Source organism: Pleuronectes platessa, chromosome 9 (genome assembly GCF_947347685.1).
Source record: "Pleuronectes platessa chromosome 9, fPlePla1.1, whole genome shotgun sequence".
NCBI classification, from domain to species: Eukaryota; Metazoa; Chordata; class Actinopteri; order Pleuronectiformes; family Pleuronectidae; genus Pleuronectes; species Pleuronectes platessa.
In genome coordinates, this window is record NC_070634.1 from 13,022,675 (window position 1) to 13,047,087 (window position 24,413).

At 41.2% G+C, this 24,413-nt stretch overlaps 2 protein-coding genes across 3 annotated transcripts in view; one reads left to right on the forward strand and one right to left on the reverse strand.

Annotated features, from left to right (window-relative positions):
- The first annotated feature begins 26 nt into the window (after positions 1–26).
- olfml2ba (olfactomedin-like 2Ba) lies at positions 27–8,708 on the forward strand. Of its 2 annotated transcripts, none has more exons than XM_053431333.1 (8): positions 27–578; positions 713–976; positions 1,167–1,274; positions 1,957–2,145; positions 3,858–4,086; positions 4,210–5,190; positions 6,115–6,291; positions 6,386–8,708. In XM_053431333.1, the coding sequence occupies exons 1-8, from the start codon at positions 411–413 to the stop codon at positions 6,997–6,999; spliced, it is 2,730 nt and encodes a 909-aa protein (XP_053287308.1). In that variant the 5' UTR covers positions 27–410; the 3' UTR covers positions 7,000–8,708. The 2 variants fall into 2 exon arrangements, with proteins under 2 accessions (XP_053287308.1, XP_053287310.1); XM_053431335.1 differs by having other exon boundaries at positions 1,957–2,112.
- The window catches only part of atf6 (activating transcription factor 6), a 31,904-nt gene continuing 15,282 nt past the window's right edge, over positions 7,792–24,413 (reverse strand). Inside the window, exons 11-16 of the mRNA XM_053431336.1 lie at positions 23,581–23,676; positions 23,392–23,494; positions 22,593–22,657; positions 21,300–21,411; positions 17,589–17,673; positions 7,792–9,706 (exon numbers count right to left, since the gene is read on the reverse strand). Of these exons, the coding sequence (XP_053287311.1) occupies positions 9,510–9,706; positions 17,589–17,673; positions 21,300–21,411; positions 22,593–22,657; positions 23,392–23,494; positions 23,581–23,676 (658 nt within the window). The 3' untranslated portion in view covers positions 7,792–9,509. The remainder of the gene's footprint in view (positions 9,707–17,588; positions 17,674–21,299; positions 21,412–22,592; positions 22,658–23,391; positions 23,495–23,580; positions 23,677–24,413) is intronic.

Sequence of the window (24,413 nt, forward strand, 5' to 3'; positions counted from 1 at the left end):
AAGTACATCAGGCTGCAAAAATAAAAAACCAAGAAATATGACTTTGAGACGTAAGAAGCAGGTGAAAGCTGGAAAGAGATTAAAATAAGATCAGAACCAGATTTACAATGCAAATTAAACTCATGACAACTGAGTTGCAGAAAGTTTGAGAGCAGATCACCACCTCCTCGGTGTGATGAGGTCCGCCTCTTGTCAGCGCTGCTCCAGCACCAGATGCCGGCTGTTCTCTCACGGGGAGCACGCATCAGCCCGAATTCACTGCCACCGAGTGATGAAGATGACAGGAAGGACGCAATGATGCGTAATTCTTCTCGTCTGGTGACATTTTGGATACACACATCTCTGCGTCTGGAGCTATGAAACTTCCCTGGAAGCTCAATTATAACCGGTGACACTGCGAGCTTCACACCATGTTTGAGTTGTGCCTTGTCATCGCGGTGTGCGGTGCGTTCTACCCGCGGAGCCTCGCAGCGCCACAGGCCCTGGCTGCAGATCACAGGTCACACGATGCCAGCGACGTGGAGCAGGACGACCGGCTGCATGAGGAGATCGACGGCCAGGAGAGCATCCTCTCGAAGGTAGGAGCACATCTCCACTTTCCTCATTCCTTTGCATCATTTCTTTTACGCACATTCCATCATGTTTGTGCGTAAAAAAAGTCAAATTCTGATTGAGCGTGGTGGAAACTACATGCTTGCTCTTCTCTTCGTAGCTGCTGGGTGATTATGACAAAGTGAAAGCCCTCTCGGAAGGCTCTGACTGTCGGTGTAAATGTGTTGTCAGACCCCTGAGCCGGAGCGCCTGTCAGCGGATAGAAGAAGGCAGCGCCACGGCGCAGGACTTCTTCACCGTGGAGACCATCACATCTGGACCCGAGTGCAAGTGCGCCTGCATCGCTCCTCCGTCGGCGGTCAACCCGTGCGAGGGAGAGTTCAGGCTGAAGCAACTCAGGGAAGCTGGGAAGGAGAATGTCAAGGTGAATAGCCAACCTGTCCATAGTTCCATACACACACTACCAATCAGCTGCTCAGGTCTGCGGGGTTTCTGAAGAGGTTTGGACCACTGGGGGCATGGATGTCATGTTTAATCAACTTCAGTGAAGGATACGCACGGTAGCCTGTGTGTTGGTGAACCCCCTCTGATGGATTCCACTTGGTCATTTTTAGTTGTCCACCATCCTGGAGCTACTGGAGGGCTCCTTCTACGGCATGGATCTGCTGAAGCTGCACTCCGTCACCAATAAGCTCCTGGATCGTGTGGAACACATCGAAAAGGTACAGTGACACACACTCACACACACACACACACACACACACACACACACACACACACATACAGCCATGTCTCCTTAACTTCAGAGGACATCACATTGAGTTACAATAAGCCTAACCTTAAAACATGTCTTCACCTAAAAATGTAATGATATACATTATGGGGATTTGCTTTATGTCCATTTAAGGAAGAAAAGTCCCCATAATGTGACTGTGTAAACACATAGATTTATAGACAGGGACTGGACCTGGAATGAGGGTCAGAGCTGAGTGTAGCACCCTATAGCACACTTTATATTATTATGTCTAGGTTACCTTGACTAGTATTCTTGGTGTATCCTGCTAACAAACAAACAGTGATGAAAACATAACGATGTTGGTGGAGGTGATGAATGTTGGCTGAATTCTACTCAGCTGCTGTTGTCTGAGGACCCTGGTATTGTACGGGCACTTTCACACTGTCATGACTTTCTGGGACACTTGAATAAAACAGGGATTGTTAATTTTATTAGAAAATCTGCTCTTCTCCTACTGTGACTCGTCATAAGGTCTGAAAGGTTCATCATGACTTAGAATAGAAGTTGCTCCACTTGATTATTGTTCCTCCTCCTGTCAGTGACTACGGCAACTGACGAGTGCTGCCCACTTTCTGTTAACGTCTTCATTTGTCCATGGCTGCACGAAGATGGTGTCTGTGAACAACACCACAGATGAGGTGAAGCCCAAGAGGAGTCCTCCTATTGATGCAAATGTGACTGAGAGCCCACCCACCACGACTCTACCTCCTCCTCCTCTTCCTCCTCCTCCTCCTCAGCATCTGGACAAGAAGAAACTCAATGAGGTCAGTGGAGCAGCAGCCTATCAGAGGCCAGAGGTGAGTGTGACATCTCATCAGTTACATCACAGGGGGTCAGTAACATAGAGGGAAAGGTTTGAACACTGGTGGTTATTTTACTGTGCTATAATAACATAATTACACAATAAGTGGTACTTAAAGCAATTATTTGCTTTAGTTAGTGTCATGAAATAACACATAGGTGTAATGATTTAACATTTACCTTTATTTGTTTGGTAATTAGTGATGCAAAATACAAAAACGATTTATTGCATAAGCAATAACAATATACTATTGGAAAATACTCAATTGTTATTTATGTATAAGTATAAAAACAAAAAATAAACTTGTAACAGGTTCACGTCACTCTGGGGTTATTACCTCTAGCCAGACAAATACTTAAATACTATAAAAGTAGATATTGACAGTTTCAGGCTATTAGTATTTCTAACTAATAAATACACATTTCCTGAGGTATTTTCTCTTAATTAAATTCTGTGACTTCACAGAATATAAAAAATTGCTATTACTGCATATTAAACAAATAAATAATAAATAATGACTGTGTCTGTAACAATAATTTTGCCTTGGACTTGTGAGGTAATTGCCCGAACACTATGTTCCTTTGATGTAATTGTTGAATGAATTAAAAACTTATAAAAGCAGATGAACCTATTTTTGATAAGATGATGATTTGGTCCTGATCAAATCCGCATCATTAAAAGCTGTTGCGATTGTTGTGATTGGATTAACGCTGCTGAAGTGTTATTAACTCTTGATGTTCCTTAAAAAAAGGAACACTGACAAATTCCTTCATAAAATCATTTTCTGCCTGATTGAATACCAAGAATGTGTATAAGAGTCACTGAGGTCATTGGAAGGTCTGGCTGTCCACAGGACGATAACAGACCTCAGACCAGTGACTGGAACACAGGGCCCTCATCCATGACATTTTCTAAATTAACTGGAGGTAATGTGCAGTGTAGTGGAGGGTGGACCTGAGCTGAATCCAAGTGAATCACCAAGTTAAGAGGTCTTAAAAGAGTTATGAATAAAAACTAGAGCTATTTGATTTAAAATTCCTCTCCGTCAAAGGGTGATTCTGTTTAATTGCAACTTAGGTCACACTTTCTGTGAATGAGGTTACATGTTCAAACAGTACATAAACACATACAGTAAGATTATCTTTATTGTTTTAAACAAACCCTGGATTAACCCAACCTATCTGAAGAAATAACAGATGGTATATGGTAAAAATATGACCAAAATGTGTATTATTAACATGAATCACTGTTTGCAGACTGACTTTGGTTGAACTATGACTTACAGCTCTTGCTATTGTCGTAAGTTTCCTTCACAGTGAAGCATCATTATATCTACATTTTGGATGTACTCATTTTTGGGAGTACTTCAAAATAGAATTGTTCAGATAATTAGTTGGTTTGTTTACGGCCCATCAGACTGTCTGTCTGCATTTTTTATTGTCATTTGTTGTTGTGATATTTGTGCGTGTACACAACAGCTCATTAAACATAGACCTAAAGTAATATGTCCAAAGATTAAATAAAGAAATGTTGTTAGGTTTATGTTCGTGTTCCACAGTTTGTTGTCCATCATTGCAAAGATTATTGCAAAGACTATATCATTTCCTGTCAGCTCTTGTAAAATACAATCATTTGCCCAAAAGTGCATTGTACATATTATATTATCATAATAATATGGTTTATGTTTGTCTTTCTGTCCACTAACAGGGAAAGTATGAGGAGAAGTTTATTGGGGAAAGTTTGTCCTTCCAGCAGACAGATGGTTCTGCTCAGATCATCGAGATGAAACCGGAGTTGACTCTCAAAAGCCCGGCTAACAAGGAGGCTTCTCAGGTGACGAAGGTCGGTCCCAACGGCATGATCATCAGAGGAATGACTTTTTATAAATCTGAGCCGGATCCAATGGTGGCAGACGACGGGGAACCAGGAGAGAACTGTGAGTACAAGAACTGCTAGCAACGTTACTTTACAGATCAATCAACTGACCAATCAGCTAGCTTTTATTCTTATATAAAGCTAAAAAACATTCGTAACTGCACATTTTCTCTTCTCCCCTCAGTTTTTGAGTATCATGGGTTCAGTGGTGATGGCCCAATCAACATCTTCATTGAGGAGAATCTTCTCCAGCACAAAGTCCCTGGGCCCAGAACAAGGCCGGGACCAAGATCATTCCGACCAAAGACAACCCCTCCTTTGCATGGTTCCGAGAAGTCCAGCCAATCAACAAAACCAAAGGAGTCCAGGTCAGAAACGTCAGACTCCCTCGGTACCTTTGAAAGCACATCACATCATTCTGCAGAAGCAAAGATTGTGACCTCTAAGAGGAGAAGTGTCACGTCTGCACCATCCACTGCCACACGAAACACCAGGACCACAGAGACTACAGCTCGGACTACCCAAAGAGTCAGGGCTGGAATCACTGAGTCGTCGAACCCCTTGATGGATGAACCAGCAGGTACCCGTCCAAGCATCACTGCCAAGGAAACAACGGCAAGAACAATGAGCCCAACCCAGCCCTCTGAAAAAACAGCCCCCAAGGAAATCCCACTTGCAAGACGTACCGCAGCCACCATGATGACAACGTCTATCCTGAAACTGAAAGAGCAAATGAAAACTGTACCAGGCAGCACGGCAGCTATTCCAAGTACACGTTCACCGAACCCAACTACAGAGGCATCAACCTCCTCAAGCTCCATCACAACCCACGCCGCCGTGACCTCGGTGCCAGTACACCCCACAGAATCTTCCACAGCAGCTACTTTCATTACTCCAGAGGAAGAAAGCAAATCCACCTTCTTCTCAGATACAACTTTGCCTCCTACCACACAGAGACCGACCACTCAGCCATTCACCACCCCTGTGACTACGTCTGCTACAGCCACCAGGACCACCACCACCACCACTACCACCACCACCAGTCAGGCTCCCCAAGTGAAGCAGAGATACAAAATCAGCTGGGAGGAGGAAGAGGGGGAGGAGAAAAGACAGGGATTAGATGAACAAATGCAAAGACATGAGGAATCGACGTCAACAAAACCTGGTAAAATACATTTTTAGATGTTTTTGATTAATTTAATTGTATGTATCTATATTCACTGTCCTTCATTGAATACACAAGGAAACATTACCCACTACAAAAAGCTGAATGAGAAAAGTGTGGAATAGCTAGTAGCTTAATGAGGCTGTTACTGTAGGGTGCTTTGACATGCTAACATGCTCATGATGATAATGCTAACATGCGGCAATAAAAAGTCCAAATACATTATAATATTTGTATTATTTGAGGTAGTTCTTATAACACTGGTGTTTTTTAAAGTCTCCAGTGGTTTTAATATACTTATTTGATTCTATAAATACTGAGTGAAATGTCACGATTGATAGCAAACACTGCCTCACGATCATTCGAGGTCGTAAAGATAGGACCTCGTTATCGTGGCTCCATCCCCAGATCTCTACTGACTCTAGCTTCTACTGTAAGGACTGTTTAAAATCAACCCAATGATTGTGCTCAATGGGAGAAGTATGAGGTTTGCCAAAGTAAGCAGGCTTCATTCTCTTGGCATCGCGGATATCTGTACCAAATTTCCTGGCAATCCATCCATCCCTCCAGTCATGCTGCTTGTGTGGCAAAAAAAAAAATAAGCAAGAGCACAAAAATCCCCCGCCCCTCCTAAAAACAACAGAACCTGTGATTTGCTGAAACCAGTTTGAAACACCCAATGGAAAAGACTGACATCATGGACACACTCAGAGTTTCATAAAATGTGTCTGAAGCATATAAAAAATGTATTGTTCTGTGAGTAAATTCAGTGACTCTCCTCTGTCACAACCTCACCCTGATTCAAGCTGTTCAAAAAAGAGCTTCTAATTATGTGCAGGCTCTTTGACGCAGGTCTGAATGATGATGTTAAACTGCCTCTTACTCCTCGCTCATTGCTCTCTGGGTCTTTCTGTGTTTCCACAGGGGAGTGTAAGGACACTTTAGCAACGATCTCCGAGCCGGTCACTCACAACACCTATGGCAGGACCGAGGGGGCGTGGATGAAGGATCCGAAGTCTGACAATAACAAAATTTATGTTACAAACTTCTTTTATGGAAACAACCTCCTCGAGTTCCGCAACATGGAGGTTTTTAAACAAGGTGAGAACCAGTAGTTGTAGCCTCCACTCAGTTGTTTTTGCTTTTTGCTTTTTGATAAATCTCATGGCTCTCCACTCCACTTAATCCTTTCTAGGCCGTTTCACCAACTCCTACAAGCTTCCTTACAACTGGATCGGCACAGGCCATGTGGTCTACGACGGAGCCTTCTTTTACAACCGGGCCTTCTCCCGTGACATCATCAAGTATGACCTGCGGAAGCGCTATGTGTCCTCCTGGACCATGCTGCACGACGCCCTGGTCGAGGAGTCCTCGTCGGCGTGGGAGTGGCGCAGTCACTCAGACATCGACTTCTCCGTGGATGAGAGCGGCCTGTGGATCATCTACCCGGCGCTGGACGACGAAGGCTTCCTGCAGGAAGTGATCGTCCTGAGTCGACTGGACCCCTCGGATCTCAGCATGCAGAGGGAGACCACCTGGAGGACCGGGTTCAGGAGGAACCGCTATGGCAACTGCTTCATTGTGTGCGGCGTCCTCTACGCTGTTGACAGCAACAACAGAAGAGAGGCCAACCTGGAGTACGCCTTCGACACGCACACAAACACTCAGATGATTCCCAGAATGCCCTTCATCAACAACTACACCTACACCACGCAGATTGACTACAATCCCAGAGAGGGGCTGCTGTATGCATGGGACAATGGACACCAAGTCACCTACAACATTACGTTTGCTTATGATTACCCTTAGTGAGGGTTTTAAAGTTATTTTTAAAGTGAATTATATGATTTGAATGGATTGTAGATCAGTCCACATGGCCTTCAGTGAGGAAAAAGACGGGGCCAAATGTAAATACAGTCGGGTCCCAGACAGACGTTTAAAAGCCTCTCTATACACTTCAGTAAAATGTGATTCCATTGCTTTGTTCATATCAAGAATGTTTAAAGTTTTACCTGAAATAGATGAAAGATTTTCCTCAGTCAACAGATCAAGTTGTACTGTATTTACTGTAATGCTGTAAAAAAAGACACAGCCCTTAGAGATCCATGAATGTAGAGAGGTGTCAGAATGAGTCAATGACTAATTGGGTCAAAGCAATTCACTAAAAAAAACTAATTCTTAAACGTTTTTTCTTTGAACAAATCCCCGAACTTCTGTGGACAAATTAATTTCTCTCTATTTTTGTATACCCTACTCTATATCACGTTTTTCTTTGCATCATTTGACACAGGTCCTTTGTCTTGTGAACAGCACTTACTCCCTCCATATCAGACTGCTTCCAGGAGACCGCAATAAAGTTTGGAAATGCTTAAGAAACTTTTTTTCTTTGTTTGTTAAAGTGGTTTAGATTATAGCATGTGAGTGTTCATCCCACTGAGGGACTGACGGGTAGATCCAAGACAGCAGGAAAAGACAAGTAAAGATGTACAGAGCAGGGCTGTTCAAGCCTGGAACTTACGAAAATACAGTCAATTGTTGAATGGAAAAAAAGCAATGGAGGAAAAGGATTTCGCCCAAAGGGCCGAAAGCGGGACACAAAGATAAGGTGAGAGAAAATCCAGTGTTTATTTTGGTTTACACACATAATAGAATACTAAAAGCAAAACCTCACAATTTGTTTGTACTCTCGTCTTCTCCTTTAGTTCGGTCTGGATGCAGTAAAACCAAAGTGGAAAATCAAATATATTGAAAGCGATTGAGAAACCAAAGGGGAAAAAACAGAATTCACACACAGAAGATCTACTCTTAAAACAACAAAAGCTTTTTTTCTTGAACAATTTTTATGGGCATCTGCTGAGCTAAAGCTTAACCATCTGTACAATCCTGTGGCTACAATCTGGTCTCAGATGTAAAGTATGTTGATTTATCAAAACAGACAAACTGACGAGGAATATTTGTACGAATTAGAATTTCTATATGATCTCATTTACTTAAATATTGCCCCAAACTACAGGTAGTCGAAACAAGGTGGCAGACATATATAAAATAAAGCATTTAATATCAGAACTGAAAACCCCAGGCGCTGCATTAACAGTGCAATTGTATACTAGAAATGATTCCCTACTAAAATCTTCCATTACCCCACACAATTTTTAAACTAGGAATTTCAATATATTAGGATCAAGAGCAAAACATAAAATTGCAATTCAGCCCATGGATGGAAAAGTCATTGTGTTTTTTGTTACTAGTGGTTATGTATAAAAAAATATAAATAAAATAATAAAATGCTGGTTTTTTATTGGCAATTTCCAATTCGAGGATCATGAACTTTTCATGAAATAATTTCTGAATGACCACCCAGCTGACACCTACAAAATCTCTCTGTAGTCACATTTAATGTATGTTTGATTTCTACCTTTTATAGTTTTATTTACAATATGGCAGACTGAGGAAGAAAATGTAAATAAATCCTGGAACTTTTAACAGCGGAAATGAGCAAATTGCATCACACCATAGAAGTTGACAATTACTGTTACATAATAATGAAATAAATATGTACAGCATCTGAATCTGTTCATCAATATAAGTGAAGCACAGTGCAAAGACTCCAAAATTGAAAAGTGGGATTCTTCATTGATACGCTGTTAAAAAGAGAAGACCGCCGCCTGGAGACCAACAAATAGCAGTTTGCGGTTCGGTTAGCTCTCCGTGATCACCGGACTTCCTGAGTTTACTGATTGCCTCTGGTGCCACATGGTATTAACCTGTCATCTCACCCAATTGACTTTATTTAGAGAGTCACAAAGACGACACGTGAGTAAGAGAGATGATTGCAGGACTCATATTTAGCCGAGATATAAACAGGGACGCTGTTGTGCTTCTGAACAGTAAACCCCTGCTTTACATCAATGGGTTTTCTGTGCTCTGTCCTGAAATTAAGAGAGAGGAACTAGATCAGACTTCAGAAGAGCTGCTATGATAAGTATTTGTGTTATGCCCCCTGCCGCTAAACAATTCCCCCTGTGCGAGACATCTGGGGTCACAGGGAGCGTCTGCTTGTACCCCTGTTTCAGACTACCTCTGGATACCGGTCCCAATAAAGTGGCTGACAGCTGGGGACAATCTTCAAGCTACCTAACGATGAGGGGATTTCTGCAGAGCACTTTCACTCACAGCCACATCACAAACACAAAGTCAGTGGAAACACATCAGAATTATTAAAAAAATATCCATCAACCAAAATCTGAGGTTGTGTCTCGGGTTTGTGTTTCTGAATTTCTGTTGTATTGTTCTGAGTAACGCAGGAGCTGATGGTGGTCCTAGGCAGACCCCATGAGCACGCCGACAGGGGGCGTGGTCTGGTTGTTGGTCGGGGAGTGGTGGTAAAACGTGTCGGTGCGGTTGACCCGGAGCAGAGGCGGGATGGTTGAAGACCTGATGTGGAGGATCCTGGTGTCCGTTACCTCACAGTCGATCTGCATCATAACCTGGAACTCTTTGTCCCCGATGACGCTGTCTGTGATGGCAGGAAGAAGAGAAGGGTTGTTACTCATGGATGCATCACGTTAGAATAAATAAAGAAGTTATTACTCCAGTCCTTTTGTTTATTTGTTTGTTTGTTTGTCTGCTGGATTAGGGAAAAGCTACAGAATGGATTTCCATGAGACCTGGTGGAAGGGTGCAACATGGGATCTGGACAAAGGGGCGATTCTAGAATCTTTGAAAATGTCATAGATTTCCCAGGGTATAATTCATGGCCCTTGATGACCTGGCATATTTAGAGGACGGATACATCAGTGTGTGAAATGCGGTGCAGCTTGATTAAATATAATGGGAGTGTTGGGCCTTCGCAGTGGTAAACGCTCTACTGAGAGCCATTCCTGTTCCAGTTTCATTTGCTTATTCGCTCCGCTAACAGTGGATACGTATCACAGCAAAAGATTTAAAAAACAAGACATAAAGATTCCAAACAAGATTCCGCATCATGTTTCTCACAAACAAGTTTTTAAATTATGCGTGCAGCAAGGAGACATGATAGGACAGTACCACGGGAGTATAAAGGAGTATTGTTTGAGGCAGTTGCAGAGGGGGAGTCGGGGGGAGGGGGGGGTGGGCTGAGAACCGCAGCGATTACGCGTGGAGGCTTGATTACAGATGGAGTCCAGAGGTGAGTCACATATGGGATTTCTCTGACATGGAGATAAACAAAACAACGCTAACCAAGAGCAGGACATGCACATATGGGAGTCGTGCATGAGTGGGGGAGAGAAAGACAGAGCGCGATCACTGATGATGAGTCAGGTTCCTTCAGGCTCTCTTTGGGTTTTTATTATGTTGTGTTCAGAGGAGGAAAGAGGAAAGTCTGACAGAGATCAATGTTGATGAGTCAGGATTAAAAAAACAAAAGGGGACTGCAGATGGAGTTCAGCATGAGGATAAACACAAAGATTGTTGTTATCGTTGATTAAATGTTTTTTAATTTTCATTTCAAAAGGTCATTATGCTTGACGTACACACAAGCCATTACTGTGCTCTGGCTTTATCTTGGGGAATTCAAGTTTGGAAAAAGATGCTGGCGCTGAGACAATGAACGCTTCATGGCTTGTGGTCTCCCACAGCCTGGCTTTACTTTGTCTGGAAGAAGAACAGCCTTCAAAGTGGACACTTGTTAAAGTCTTTGCTAGAGACAGCTACGGTCAACATGCTGAAGGATGGATTCCTCGTGTATTTACATTAAACGTTCGATATGTGACTTTGGGCACTCTCAATCAAAAACAATCAAAAGGAGTTTGATGATGTTTTGATCATATAATAATGTGATAATATAAACTGTAACTGTAATGTGCTACATAAATTAGGTTTATTATTTATTATTATGTTAACAAATGAGGTCATGTATTAAATGATATATCATGTTAAATTATTACGTGATACAATACAAACAGTGAAAGGAAAATACAGCCGAATGGCTAACAGCTTTTCCCTCATCCTACGTCGTTTGCCTTTATGGTCGAGACGGGTAAAGACACCGGTAAAGCAAATGTGACTCAATTAAAAGGCGACCAAAATGAAACTGTCTGTTCCCTTTAGTAAAATTGGGGATTTCTCTGGGTTTGAAAATTGTTGGAAACATTTTGGTTGAAGTAAGTATACATGTCAAGAAAATACATAAAATAGTTCCAATTGTTTTAAGACACTTTAATTAAGACTTGTTACATATTATATATCTTTAACAGCTACACCTAAAGCGCTGCATCTTCTTTTGTACACCAGAGATGCTAACAACAGTCCCCATGTGGAGAACCAACACAACCCCTCAGTCAGGTTAAGTTGAACCTCAGATGACCCAGAACTGGAGCACTAGGCGTCTTTAAAAAACCTGAGCGCTGCAAGTTGTTTAAATTCTGCAGCTGTGTTTCCAGAGACACCTGTGCAACACATCAGCATCTTCTGCCCGTCTGAGCTATTTCCATGGACGTATATTTTAGAGACAATTGATCCGATTGTACGGGGAGTATAGGACAGCTCCCTCCACAGACAGAAGAAACCTCAGATGTTCACATCCTGAGGCGCTCAGTAGACTTAAGGCTGTACGAGTATGACTTCATCTACGTTCCAACCTCCTCTCTTTGCACCTGCAGTGAAACTGGAACTTTTTAGATGTTCGTTTCAGTGATTCAACAGACGTCTCTGGACATCGTCCTCTGGGTTTGGACTTAACTCCCGGTCACGCTATGTTTATGTCAAACCAGGCCACTGTCTGAAGCCGAGCTGGAAAATGTATTGCCTGTGCATCGCCATATAACTGGATGAGATCATACATTACTCTCTTCCCTTTCGGTTCAAGGTCCTTTCATTACTGCAGAGTCAAGCCTGGGAAGATTCGGTTTAGTGCAAATTAAACAGCTCTGACATTACAACCACTTAGCTTATTTATTTTTTTGTTTCATTTTTTTGCCTTTATTGACAAGAATGTAAGTGTGAAATGAGGGGAGAGAATGGGAGAAGACACACAGCAAAGGGCCGGGCTGGAACCGAACCTGTGTCCGCCACAGGAAGACTCGAAACTCTGTATGCAGGACACTCACTCGCTAGCGCACCCAATGAGCTAATTTAAAATAAATATTAAATAGAAGTCCCAAAAAGAGCCAGTGCCATTTGCTTGTGTTGACTCCAAACTTATATATCCATCCATCCATTGTCTTCTGCATACCCGCGCTTGGGTTGCGGGGGTAGCTGGCCGAGTAGGGCATTCCAGACGTCTCTTTACCTAGCCACGCTTTTATAGCTCCTTCTTTGTAGGAGACCATCCTAAGGCTTCTGAGTCTGAACCAGTGTCTCCTCCCAGTTGAGGTGGCCAGGAGACATCCTAACTAGATGCCTGAACCACCTCATCTGTCCCCCTTTGACACAGAGGAGAAGGGGTTCTGCACTGAGCTTCCTTCGGATGTCTCAACTCCGCCACTCGTTTTTATGACCTCATTCTTTCCATCACTAGTACCACATTAATCAAATTTTTGTTTCAAATTAATATCATGACATAAAAAGAAAGAATAGATCAATTAGAGGAAAAAACACAGGCTTGGGTCAACCAAATATATTTATAAAAAACTTGTTCTTGTTTTGCTGCATTTACCTCAGTGGACAGTGAATAGAAACATGACTTCAAATGAAGCACTTTATAAGCTGGATGTGTACCAGGTAACTGCTGACCACCATATCAAGTTTATAAAGTGATGATAAGTCATTGCTGTGTTTACAGCTTGTAAAAAAAAAGTTGTTTACTCTCAACTCTGAGACTTTGTGTTCCGATACCCTTTAATGTGGTTAGTGTGCCCCATAATTATTTTGTAAATGCGCAACAATTAGAAAATAAGTACCCTGTAAATTGTGGGCCACAATCTAACAATTATCCAAGACTCAAATTGAATTCCCTTCACTGTTGACATCCTTCTTTAACCAAATTACAGAACTCTCTAACTTCCATTGCGCTAACTGCTCTCGAGGCCTGAGCAGCGTTCGAGGAAGCACACAAACACACAGACACGAGGCCCGACTTCAAACAGCAGCTCTTTGAGGCAGCTGCCAAATCAACCATCCTGCTCCGCGTGGACTCCTTCCCCATTTTACTGGTGCCATCTGGAGATGGTCCAGAAAGTTTCAGCGACACAGGGAGCGGGTGTGTGCTGATAAAAGCCTGATGTCTGGCAATGGATGCATCTGAGGAAACCTGAGAGGGCATCTCAGGAGAAGGGTGGCTGCCAGACTGGCACAGATCCTGAGGACCCACTCATGAAGAAAGATGTTGTTTTTTTTCCCATGAGAAAGAGGCAATTGATCCTCAAATATAATGAAATAATTAAAAGACGTGTTTTGGGTCAGTAAAAAATAAATGTGGGTTTAATTGGATATCAATTGGGCAAATTAAACAAATTTGTTTTGCAGGTATCAAGTCATTAAATGAAGATTGAAATGAGATTTTTCAGTCGGGTTGAAGAGGCAACCCACCGAGATGTCACCCATTGGTGTGTGAGTTGCTGTTTTGATCATCTATTTGGCTCTAGATGGGACCATTATCGAGAAAATAAACATCATGCCGAATTGAAGAAACAAAGTCCAAACACATTTTCTTAACTTACACTGCTTCACTTTCTAGACTTGGAGTCAACGTCCATTTTTATATACAGTCTATAGTCTGGATCAAAGTGTTAGGCCAATGACTAGCCAATTGACATTACTACCAACAGAGCTATGCAGCTCGCATGGCTAATGCTAAACGTTAAATATAAAGACTTAAGTAACTGAAGCAAATTATCAAAAGTTGCACAACTTGGAAGTGTATTTTGGATATTTAAGCACAGCAAGGGTTAACCATTTGGTTTGGTGAACATGCACTCTATTTCAGGGGACGGCTGGGGATGTACTGTTTAGATTAGAGGAGTAGGAAAATCTGATCCCCAACTCCTTCAGCAGAGTGGAGCTCTACCTTGAACCCCCAGTGGAAGCTGCCTGTTAGCAACAGTGCATGTACAATCTCAAAGCAGTAAAAATAGACGGCAGTCCCACAGTCGATCCACCTGTAAATGATGTCATCTGCAAAACATTCCTCTCCTCCAAACATGTCGCTTCCACTTGATGGAGCTGCTTTCAAACCCAGAGGATCATTATATAAACACACCCTTCAGCCCTTATAAAGAGCCGCTGCTCAGCCATGTAGGCTTTTCAGGGAGAATGTGGGAGGTCAAGGTCAAGTTACTTGAACAGAACCCCCTGAACCTAGGACACTCAGCGAGACCGAAACAGACGACGGCTTACATCAAAGTGTCGATCTGCGATGATCGATTATTGGCCGAGACAGGCCGAACGACAACTCCAGATTAGCAGAGTCAATCCACCTCCTCCAGATGCAAACCATTTAGTGACTGGAGAAGGAAGGCATTCCTAAAGGAGTGCAGCAACAGGGAGCTGGAAAGAATTATCCTCCGCGCAATCAGGCTGCAGAAACAGGACAGTGTTTCTGCTTTTCTAAGGCTCTCACTCTGCTAAATTGTGTACATTTGCACTTAATCACTTCAAGTTTCAAACAAAGACAACATAAATCTAAAATGCTACTTGAAAGCTGTCATCTGTTAGACACATGGGGTTTCATATGTAACGGAGGGGAGGACTACACATGTTTTTCTATTTGTAGATAATCATAGTCGTCCTTTGCTTTGTCAGCATTGGTTGGCTTGTGCTTTAACGATAGTCTGTCAGGTCAATGAGGACCTGCTTGGAGGAACAGGCACTTAGGCTACTGAACATCCATCTACTGAAATGAAGCTGGTGTGAGACCCGTTTCTACTGGTCAAAAAACCCAGTCACATCAGCATTCACTCCCGAGTCAAATGAGTCTAGATTAGAAACAGATTTTTATCGGCCACGAGCTGCAGCGATGGAATCCCAGGATAACAGACGAATTTGGCAAGACAGCTAAGTGAGAGAGCATCTCCAAATTTGTTGAGTTCGTGGCATCGAACATGATTCAGCTTTGGGGAAAACAGAAATCTTCTCTACTGGTAATGGGAAAGAGGTCAATCACCTTTTTATAGCTGGTTTACCTGCATTTAAAAAAAACATATATACAATCTAATTGTTGGTGTACAGAGGTATAAAAGACTGCACTTGATCCAACCAACATTAGATGCAATCACATGAAAGGCCTGAGATGAGCAGGAAAGGGCTTGAGACGGACAGCGAGCATCATCCATGGCTGATCATGCAAATTGAAGACCTCTTTCTTGGGAATCACTCCAGAACTGATATCTTTCCCTGAATGCCATCTTTGTTTGGCCATTTCAACAATTAGCTTAGAAGTGAGGTCTTGGATTTCACTTTTTGCTGCTATTTCAATGGGCCATCTGATCGGCACAGACCTTCACATTCCTCCTTGACAAGACCAACCAAGAACAATGTTTACCTTCATCAATCCTAATCTCCAACACCCCCCTCCCCGAAAAAATTGCCATGTCTTCCATGCTGAGTAAGAGGCTCGTATTCCACTGACTCTCTGCTGCTTGAACCTGTGATCAAACATGTTGCTTTGCGACAGACAGACAGACAGAGAGACAGAGAGATATCAGGAGAGCAAGATGATTTTGATAAAAAGTGCCAGTTGAACATCCAAACAACAGCAGGCTGTCTTCCTGGTTACTAACACCCTACATGGATTGGTTTCCTCTCAGTTCACTGACTCGGTAAAAACCAGGACACCTGCGAACTAAGTATTTGGACATATAAGATTCCTTTCCACTGAATCCTCTGATGACCCGACTTTGAAATGCTCCATTGATAATCCCGCAGAACTGAGGGGCCATGAAGAAAACGTATGATGAGCTCATTCAGATCAAGACCATGTGTCAACTTATCTGATCCATGGAAAACCACTTGGCAACAAATGTGCCAATGGAAGTCAAGTGTGTAAATCCTTCATGGGGAGCAACAGCGTGGAGTACCACAAGTGTCATGTAAATAGTAACAATGTATTTCATTTACAAACTACTAACACTTAGTTAGGAATACAAGTTTAATAGATAACTAAACACATTTTAAATATAAACATATATATAAGAAGCAGTGAAATGTTTTGGCTCAAGCCCCCTATCAGCCTCAAAGGATAAACAGCGTAGCTAATGGATAGATAGATGGATGAATGAATGAATGGATGGATGGATGGATAAAATACTTTATTTCTATTTCCTTCACACTTGGGATCCTCCACCCCGTGTTAAAATATTTGGGTTTGTTTTTGAGGGCAGGCTGTCAAGTACTCGGATGAGGGCTTCTCAAATGGACTGGTCTACCCCCCCCCCCCCCAAACTTGCAACCAAGCCCACCCTGATTAGCACCCACAAGGACAAACTATGGACAGTAATTGTTTGTTTAAAAAGAAGAAATGAAGAAGCCTTGAGCCACTGCATGTTCCTTCTCTACAATCTGAATTTATGTAACCTGACCTTTCGATCAATCACAGGCGGCCATTATGTGCAACAATCCCAGCGAACGGTTTGTCTCGTGTGCTCAAACCAAACTGCTTCTATCATATAGTTTATATTTTAAGGCTTGGCGTTCAAGGACCAAGTGATGCAATGGAGGCCGTTCTACAGCTCAAAAATATTATATGTCCTGGGTAATAAATCTAAAGTTATAACTTCTCTGCTAAACTACTCCTGTCTGACGTAACGCACTCACAGACCTATATTTGGCAGGTGGGAGAAGACACATAGCAACACTACAAACGGCCAAAACTCTTCATTCACTGTGCAGTCAGACAGTCAAGCATAAAGTCTCAGGTACACCCACGTCATATTTTGTTATGGACTTGTTATAATAAAATCTGTGGTAAAGGTGATGGCTTATAGGTTAGCTTAGGCGCATTTTGTTGTTTTTGTATTATGTTAAGACGAAGATAAATACTGTATATTTTATATATTAGTAAAAAAAAAAAGTTTCTGTTTAGGCCGCACTTTACTTTCAGTACAAAGGACATGTTTGTGTTTGCATCTCTGTGTGGTTCAGTCAGTGAGCGTACAGACACATTGCAGCATTGCTCTGTGCAGCAGAAAGAATAGTAAGAAGATGACGGACATTGGAACCACAAAGCCCTCAGAGGGAGGGAAGGAGCAAAGACAATCTACTAACAAGACGCCAGATGTCAAAGAAACTTTTTGGCAAAGAAAATCTACAAAGAGAATTGAACATAAACTCTAGTTATTAAGCTTAAAAACCTTACGTGCTATGTTTAGGTTGAAGAAGTTTTTCCATACAATGTAATGCATTCTGTTGGGAAGGTGTGGTTCTCCCAGCTTTACTTTCATGATCAAACTCCCCGACTGATGTGTCTGTGCTGCAGCACTTACCGTTAATGTTCATGGCTGGCAACACCAAAGACATCTTTGGTCGCCTCCCTTTATTGTGGTTGGTGGCAGGAAGTAGAAGATGATCCTAAGAACAAAAAAGAGAAGGTCATCAAGTGGAAAATACAACTAATTTGGAGGCAAATAAAACGGTCGGCTGTTTGCATTTGTCCGTTTTTGATCAAGCTTTGGAGCTCGAGTTAGAATTTTTAACAGATGACGAACTTTCAATGGACAATAAGATAACGTCACACATGGGTCATAGGGGAAGGTAAAAGGCATAAGACAATAATTTCCATAAAATGTTTAATTGAGGACTTTCTTTTATCTTTTGCCTCATCACCTAGACAATTAAAACCACCATTATTTTAATACATTGACATTTTGAAGCCCTTATTGAACTTGTGTATCCACTTGAAGTCTGACTTAAAAATGGCATTTACGAGGAAAATACTTCAGTTACTGGTGCAATTAAAATGAGTCTTTATGCAACTCATTAGAAAATGTCAGGAAAGGTTTTTCTCTGAGCACATCCTCTCAGTAGGAGTTACGGCACAGAGGAATGCTAATGTGCGAACACACATGCGACCCACACAACATTCAGTTAAGGGCGGAGCTGAGCTGTGGCTTGAAGAACAGATTCAAACAGAAGGACTTGAATCCTCTGTTGCATGTTTTGAGGCAAAGCATCAGGCGAGAAAAAGTAGTAAAACAGCATCTTAAAAAAAACCTCAAAACCAGAACCAAAGACTAAAACCAGCATGACATCACATCTGTGAGACAATAAGGACTTTGGAATTTAAAAGAGTTGCTGCTATTTAACACAAAAAGCCCATTTGAGAAGACTAAATTGAGACAGGTTAGTCCAAATTAAGTGGTATTGAGGCTAGACAATTAACAGTTAAAATTGATAATACATTAAATTATATTATAAATCATAAATAACTGATGCAATCTCTTCTGCACCGTTTATTTAGAAGATTAAACTTTGGAACTGTAACCATTGATACGGATGTCTGTGAAAGGCTCATGTTGGCCGATCAGCAATTGGTCGGGCTCTAATAAAGTTTGACTAATCTCTTCAAGACTTGCAGAAAAATTGGACGTCCTTCTCTTGAATACAAGTTTTGCACAGTTAAACATGCTCATGGGTCTGTAAGGCCCCAAAGGGAGTATTATAACCCCATGCATGTGTGAGTTGACTCTGCCTGGAGAGTGGCAGGAGGCAGGAACACACCAACCACATTACTGAGAATCATCAGAGGGCCTGCTGTAGCTGCCATTACGACAGGTGAATTTTCCACGTCCCAGTTGGACCCAATCTACAGTGAAAGCCACCAGTGTTTCCAGCCCCAAACCTCTGTGCACACTTATGTTAAGCCACAGGTGGTAAAACAGCACGTGAAGTAAGGCGGGGCTGCGATGGTAGAGTAGGAGCTGTGGCTGAGATATGGTTTCCATCACTTCACCTCATTTCACAGTTTAACAGAGCCACAGCCGGTAACGTATCTGTTGAGGGCTCAAAGTAACCTTGACCTTTGCATGACTCCGTCCGAGTGCGCTACATACTGCAGGGAGTGACCTCAACTACTGGCAGAGCCGAGAGTAGGACGTTATGAACTCTATGAAATATATTCTTTTGCATGGAGGGACCAAACTCGAAATTGGTGGTGATTTGTTTAAAAATCTTAACAAATTCCAAATTTAAAACAGGGTTTTGGCAGTCCACGGATAACATCATACTGACTGGAACAAAAAAAACAAAAGCACACCCACTTATTCAGACATGCAATCACACCCTGAAACCCAGGAAACAAAATACAAGCACATGAAGTGTCTGCAATAATAAAAAAAGGTCACGCTAAATAATAGGCCTGTAACTGATGCTCTTATTATGTAACTGTTTCTTAGTTAAATAAGTTCAAATAAAAACCTAACTACAGTGATAATCACATCCAAAAGGGCAGGCTTGTGGTAAAGTGAATGTTAAGTAAAATGAATAGAATTACTTAAAGTCAGAACAATAGATATATCCTAATAGAGCAAATTATAAAGTTAACAATTAATCAACCAAAGAAAATCCATCAGAAACTATTTAGATAACCAGTTTGTTTTTTAAGTAAAAAATGCCAAACATTCTTTGGTTCCACTTTTTTAGTTGTGAAGATTTTCTTCTCAACTTTATCTTATAAGTGATTCTTGATAGAATATATTGTGATTTCTGGAGTGTTAGTCGGACAAAATACAAAAATTTGATGGCACTGCTTTTGGTTTTGGCAATTTCCCCAAATAAATTTAATTGATCAATTAATCCAGAAAACATTTGACTGATTAAAGTTAATGAAAATGCTCATCGTTTGCAGCTCTACATCTCTATTTCAATATAACCAAGGCTTTGAAATAATTATAAATCTTATTCTTCTTAGTTTTGGTTGATTAATAATAATCGTATTGAAATTAAATCAGTTTGTTTGATTATGACGATTTAAGTTCTCAAATCCCCCCCCCCCCCCAGTGATTTAGTTTGAATTCTACAATAAAAGGTAAATATAACTTTGATTTTAGATGAACTTATAGCCTCACTGCTCCTCAACAACACAAAGCTGCTTGAGAGTGAAAAAGAGCCACTTGACCTCTAGAGGCCCTTGGACCAGGTTCACCATTAGTCCCATTGTCCCTGCTGTCACCATGCCAACAGAGCAAGACTTTTGTCACTTGTTTAGTGACGAGGGGTATTGACCTTTGACCACATGCTTCAAACCTCCTGCCCCACCAGGTAATCCTGAGGGTTTAAAAGCTTAACATCACCCACAGTATCCAGAGTTTTTTTTTTTTTTTCATTTGATACTAATAAATACTAACTTCAGCTCTATGGGACTGTTTTGTGAGAAACATATCTTATGTGTCATAAGTAATAGATACTACATGATTTAGTTGGCTAGCAGTTTTTGGTGAACGTGGAAGTTATTTTGCTTTTCTCTACACTTTCGTGACAATAGGCAATTATAATAATGAAACACATACTGGACTATATAAAAAACAATTGAAAAAAAGAATATAGCTAATTTTTATTTTTGTTTGGATTGCACTTAAATGTGCTGAAAGAAAATAAATATATATTATTTATTATAATTTTTCAACAAAGTATTCAAGAAACCAAAACTTCTCAAGAACTCTTTCTGACTAGTATGTCCAGGAATTAATCATATCAAGAAAGAAAAGGCTTAAAGACAGGCTTCAAGTTTCAAATGTGGAAAATGTGGTCAAATGAATAAAGACCAAAGAGATTAACAGTGACACATGGCGACGCCTAGAAATCCAAAACATGCTCTTGATGATTACGAATGGACCAAGGAAAGTGGACTGGAAAGGGTTAGTTACACCCCTGGGCATGTGCATTTCATCCCTTTGCCCACCCTGCAATTACCTCTGAAATCTACTGGTTCTGTGACGGAGAAGAGCTATTACGTATAATTTATAATTCATAAGTTACTCATGCTGGGATTAAATAGTGACTGTTTATCGTCAGTTTAGGAAAAGGAAATCTCGTGACAAAAAAAAAAAAAAAATGGATTGAAATTTGATTAGCGTTGAGCTGTATAAGCCTCCCCTTGAAATCTCTACTTTACGTGATCCATTTCCCCACTGGCACAATTTCCTGCAGAGACCAGAGCCGGTTTCTCCGCTCAGATCGGTGTTGAGTTGAAACCTTACCCTGCGGAAAGACACCACGTAGAAAGTGTCGCCCCGGCGGTTGATCTCGTCAAAGAAGTCACTGTAGGTGTGGTGAGGGGCGTAGTAGACCTGCAGCTCACTGCCAGGGCTCCTGATGTGAGATGGAGAACAACAAGATTATAATAAATAAAAACACTAAAGCCTTCATTAAATTGACATGGCTTTTTCGAGACTGACAAGTATGTGTCTGACTCAGTGCTGATAACCAATGTTTTCTGCCAAAAAACTATATTTTATTTGGCAATTTTCATGCAGATTGCATTTTTTAACAGTTGTGTCATTAAACTTGTATGGCAGCAAGTCAACATTTATACTATTTTGACAAGTAGGTCCCTTTAACCCCAATACAGAGTAAGAATCAGCTTTTGGCCATGTACGTGAACACATTGAAGGAATTTCACTTTGGTTTAACATTACTCACGTTTAAATAGAGATACAGTTTGGAACAAGGACAACAAAAACTGAACAATCGAGTAAAAAAAATGGTACAACTCAAAACTTAAACAAGAGCGGATGACCCAGTCTATACTGTAAATCAACATGTGAGAAGAAAAGAGTAGAAGCAATACAAAAATATATAAATATACCTAATTTATAGAAAGAAAGAATAGTCTATAAACATTAGATGAAGAGGACGGAAACCAATATTTTTGTTTTCTGCCAGGCTTGAAATTAGAATTTTCTGTGTATTTCTATTCTGGCAAACCAGTGGGCCCACAGACGTCAACTGTTGAAAGGGACTTTTCCTGTTGTGTTTTGTATATTTGGATGTTTCATCGTCAGATTAACAACTAGGACAAAATCTGTAGGTGATCTTCGCCACTGACTGACCTCCAGTAGAAACGGTTCTTACCGACCCCAAAACCTCTGACACAGTTTACAAAGGTAATCCTTCGAAATAAAAATAAATCCCAGAAGGCACAATGTAAAAACTAAAAAACAATGCAGTTTGTTATGTCTAGAGGTGCTTTACGTCATCGACAAAGCACAAACACAACTCCAGTCATGCGGTCATCTACTTCGGCAGATCCCGCTGACGATAAACACTCCAGTCTGCAACTCCACCGCTCGCCATTTGACTTCACCACTGTGTTTAGTTTACCACACAAGTAGTTACTGTGGATTTGTTCTGTTATTTACAGTGTGCCCTCTAACTGTCAAAAAAATGCTTGAATCAGCTTTAAAAATCAAAAGATAATTTTTTGGTCAAATTATTTAATTGTTTGAAACTGACATTACTCATTACATTCGGTGGAAAAGGCTTTTACTCACTTTTCCTCAGTAGTTTCCGTGTATTGAACGGTCACAATCTGGGCAGCCTCCTTATTCTCTGTTTTCTGTTTGGAACAAAGAGGAAGAGAATTCAATATGATCGCTTCATAATAACATTGAGTAACAATTAGAGAAAGAGCAGGATTTAGTGTTGGCAACGCTGCGTAACACATAAACACAGACTTTTTAGTCACACATGCAGAATAATAATATGAACAGAAATGTATGTTTAAAAAGTTTTTATGAAGTAGAATATGTTTGTTTTACTTACTTTTACTCTTTACTTTGTTTATATGTTTCAATATAATGAAGTTTTAAGTGTGTGTAAAGAAATCTTAATACAGGTGAGAAGTAAACACATCTACCTTACTGTTTATAGTCACATGACGAATGGGTCTATGCTAAGTGGGCAGCACTTGGTAGATTGGACTTAGTGTGACAGAATTAGAACAAAAATGATGGAAAAAAAGAGCAGGGGGCACTAATCCTACAGCTCCCCTCCAAGTGTTGTGTTTACTTTCTCAGGGCTGTCGGATTAAACTCAGCCCAATAAAGAGAAATGAGAGGCAGAGAAAGGGAAGGTGGGAGAGGGCAATAGCGAGGGAGAGGTGGAATCTATGGTAGAGAAAGAGGTTTTAGTTTGCCAAAAACCCAATTTACCCTGAAAGCAATGGCTTGAAATAAAAGGGAAGTTTGGTTTTCTAAGCTTTGATGCCAACCCTGAACATTGTGTAAATTTCGTTCGCGTGGATCATTAGATTAGTTTTCCTGTTTTTCAAATCACGCTGCTCCGACTTACCAGAATGGTCCTGGTGGGTTTGTGATTGCCGTTACTCATGCGCCTGGATTTGGTTTGCTGCACTTCATGACGGTGGACCCAACCCCTCAGCTCATGGGCCAACCTGCCAGTCAAAGTTAACACAGGGGTTTTTCTTCCATTTCAGATAAGATGTGGTGGATTTTGTGCCAGGATTTAGGATTTTCTTACTCTTTGCACTTGGTCCTGTTAAGAGGAGGCTGGCAGGGCGGGGGGGGTCTAAGATAGAGGGAATCCTTCACCAACATCAGGGCCTTATCCTCAGAGCTGAAACAGAATAAAAAGCAGAAAGAGGCTGTTAAATGAGGAGAAGAGTGATAAGAGTACAGGGTCCTGTTCAGATGCTCTGATATTGTAACAATTTCTAATCGCAATCTGGTGCAAATATATTCCACATGTTGAGAATATGCTTTGAATGCAAACCCGGAGCCAACATGGCCGCACGTCCTCAGACAGAGATGAAACACTTCTGACGAGGAGGAAAAGCGGCGCGATGAAGAATCCAGCGTGGCATTAATGTGCGGCCAATTATGTCTCTATCAGATTTCATTGGTTATTAATGAGACATGTGCAGAGTGTATGCACAAAAACGCTGACTTGCAAAGAGACACGACACGATATGTCCACATGCTGCAGTAAATTATGATGATATTAATCATAAACATGCTACAGCGAAATGTACAGTGCTAGTGAGTCATATTTAAGGTTTTGTATTGTTTTTTAGTTTTTTTAATACCAGTGCTAAATCGATATTTTCTATATATTTCATATATTTCAGCATTGGGCCAAATGGTAAACAGTCAAACATGGTGCATCCCTCTGCTTTTAAAAGTATCCCTAGTGAAATCAGGTGGTTAACAGAGATTATCGTGTTCCTCTCTTTACACAGAATCCTTTTATCCTAAATACAGCAACATTTCTGACCATTTAGCTTTAAGCATTTTGATGTTCCCAACGCTCGACTTAGCCCATGTGATTATGCACAGTAACAGCCTAAAGGCCTG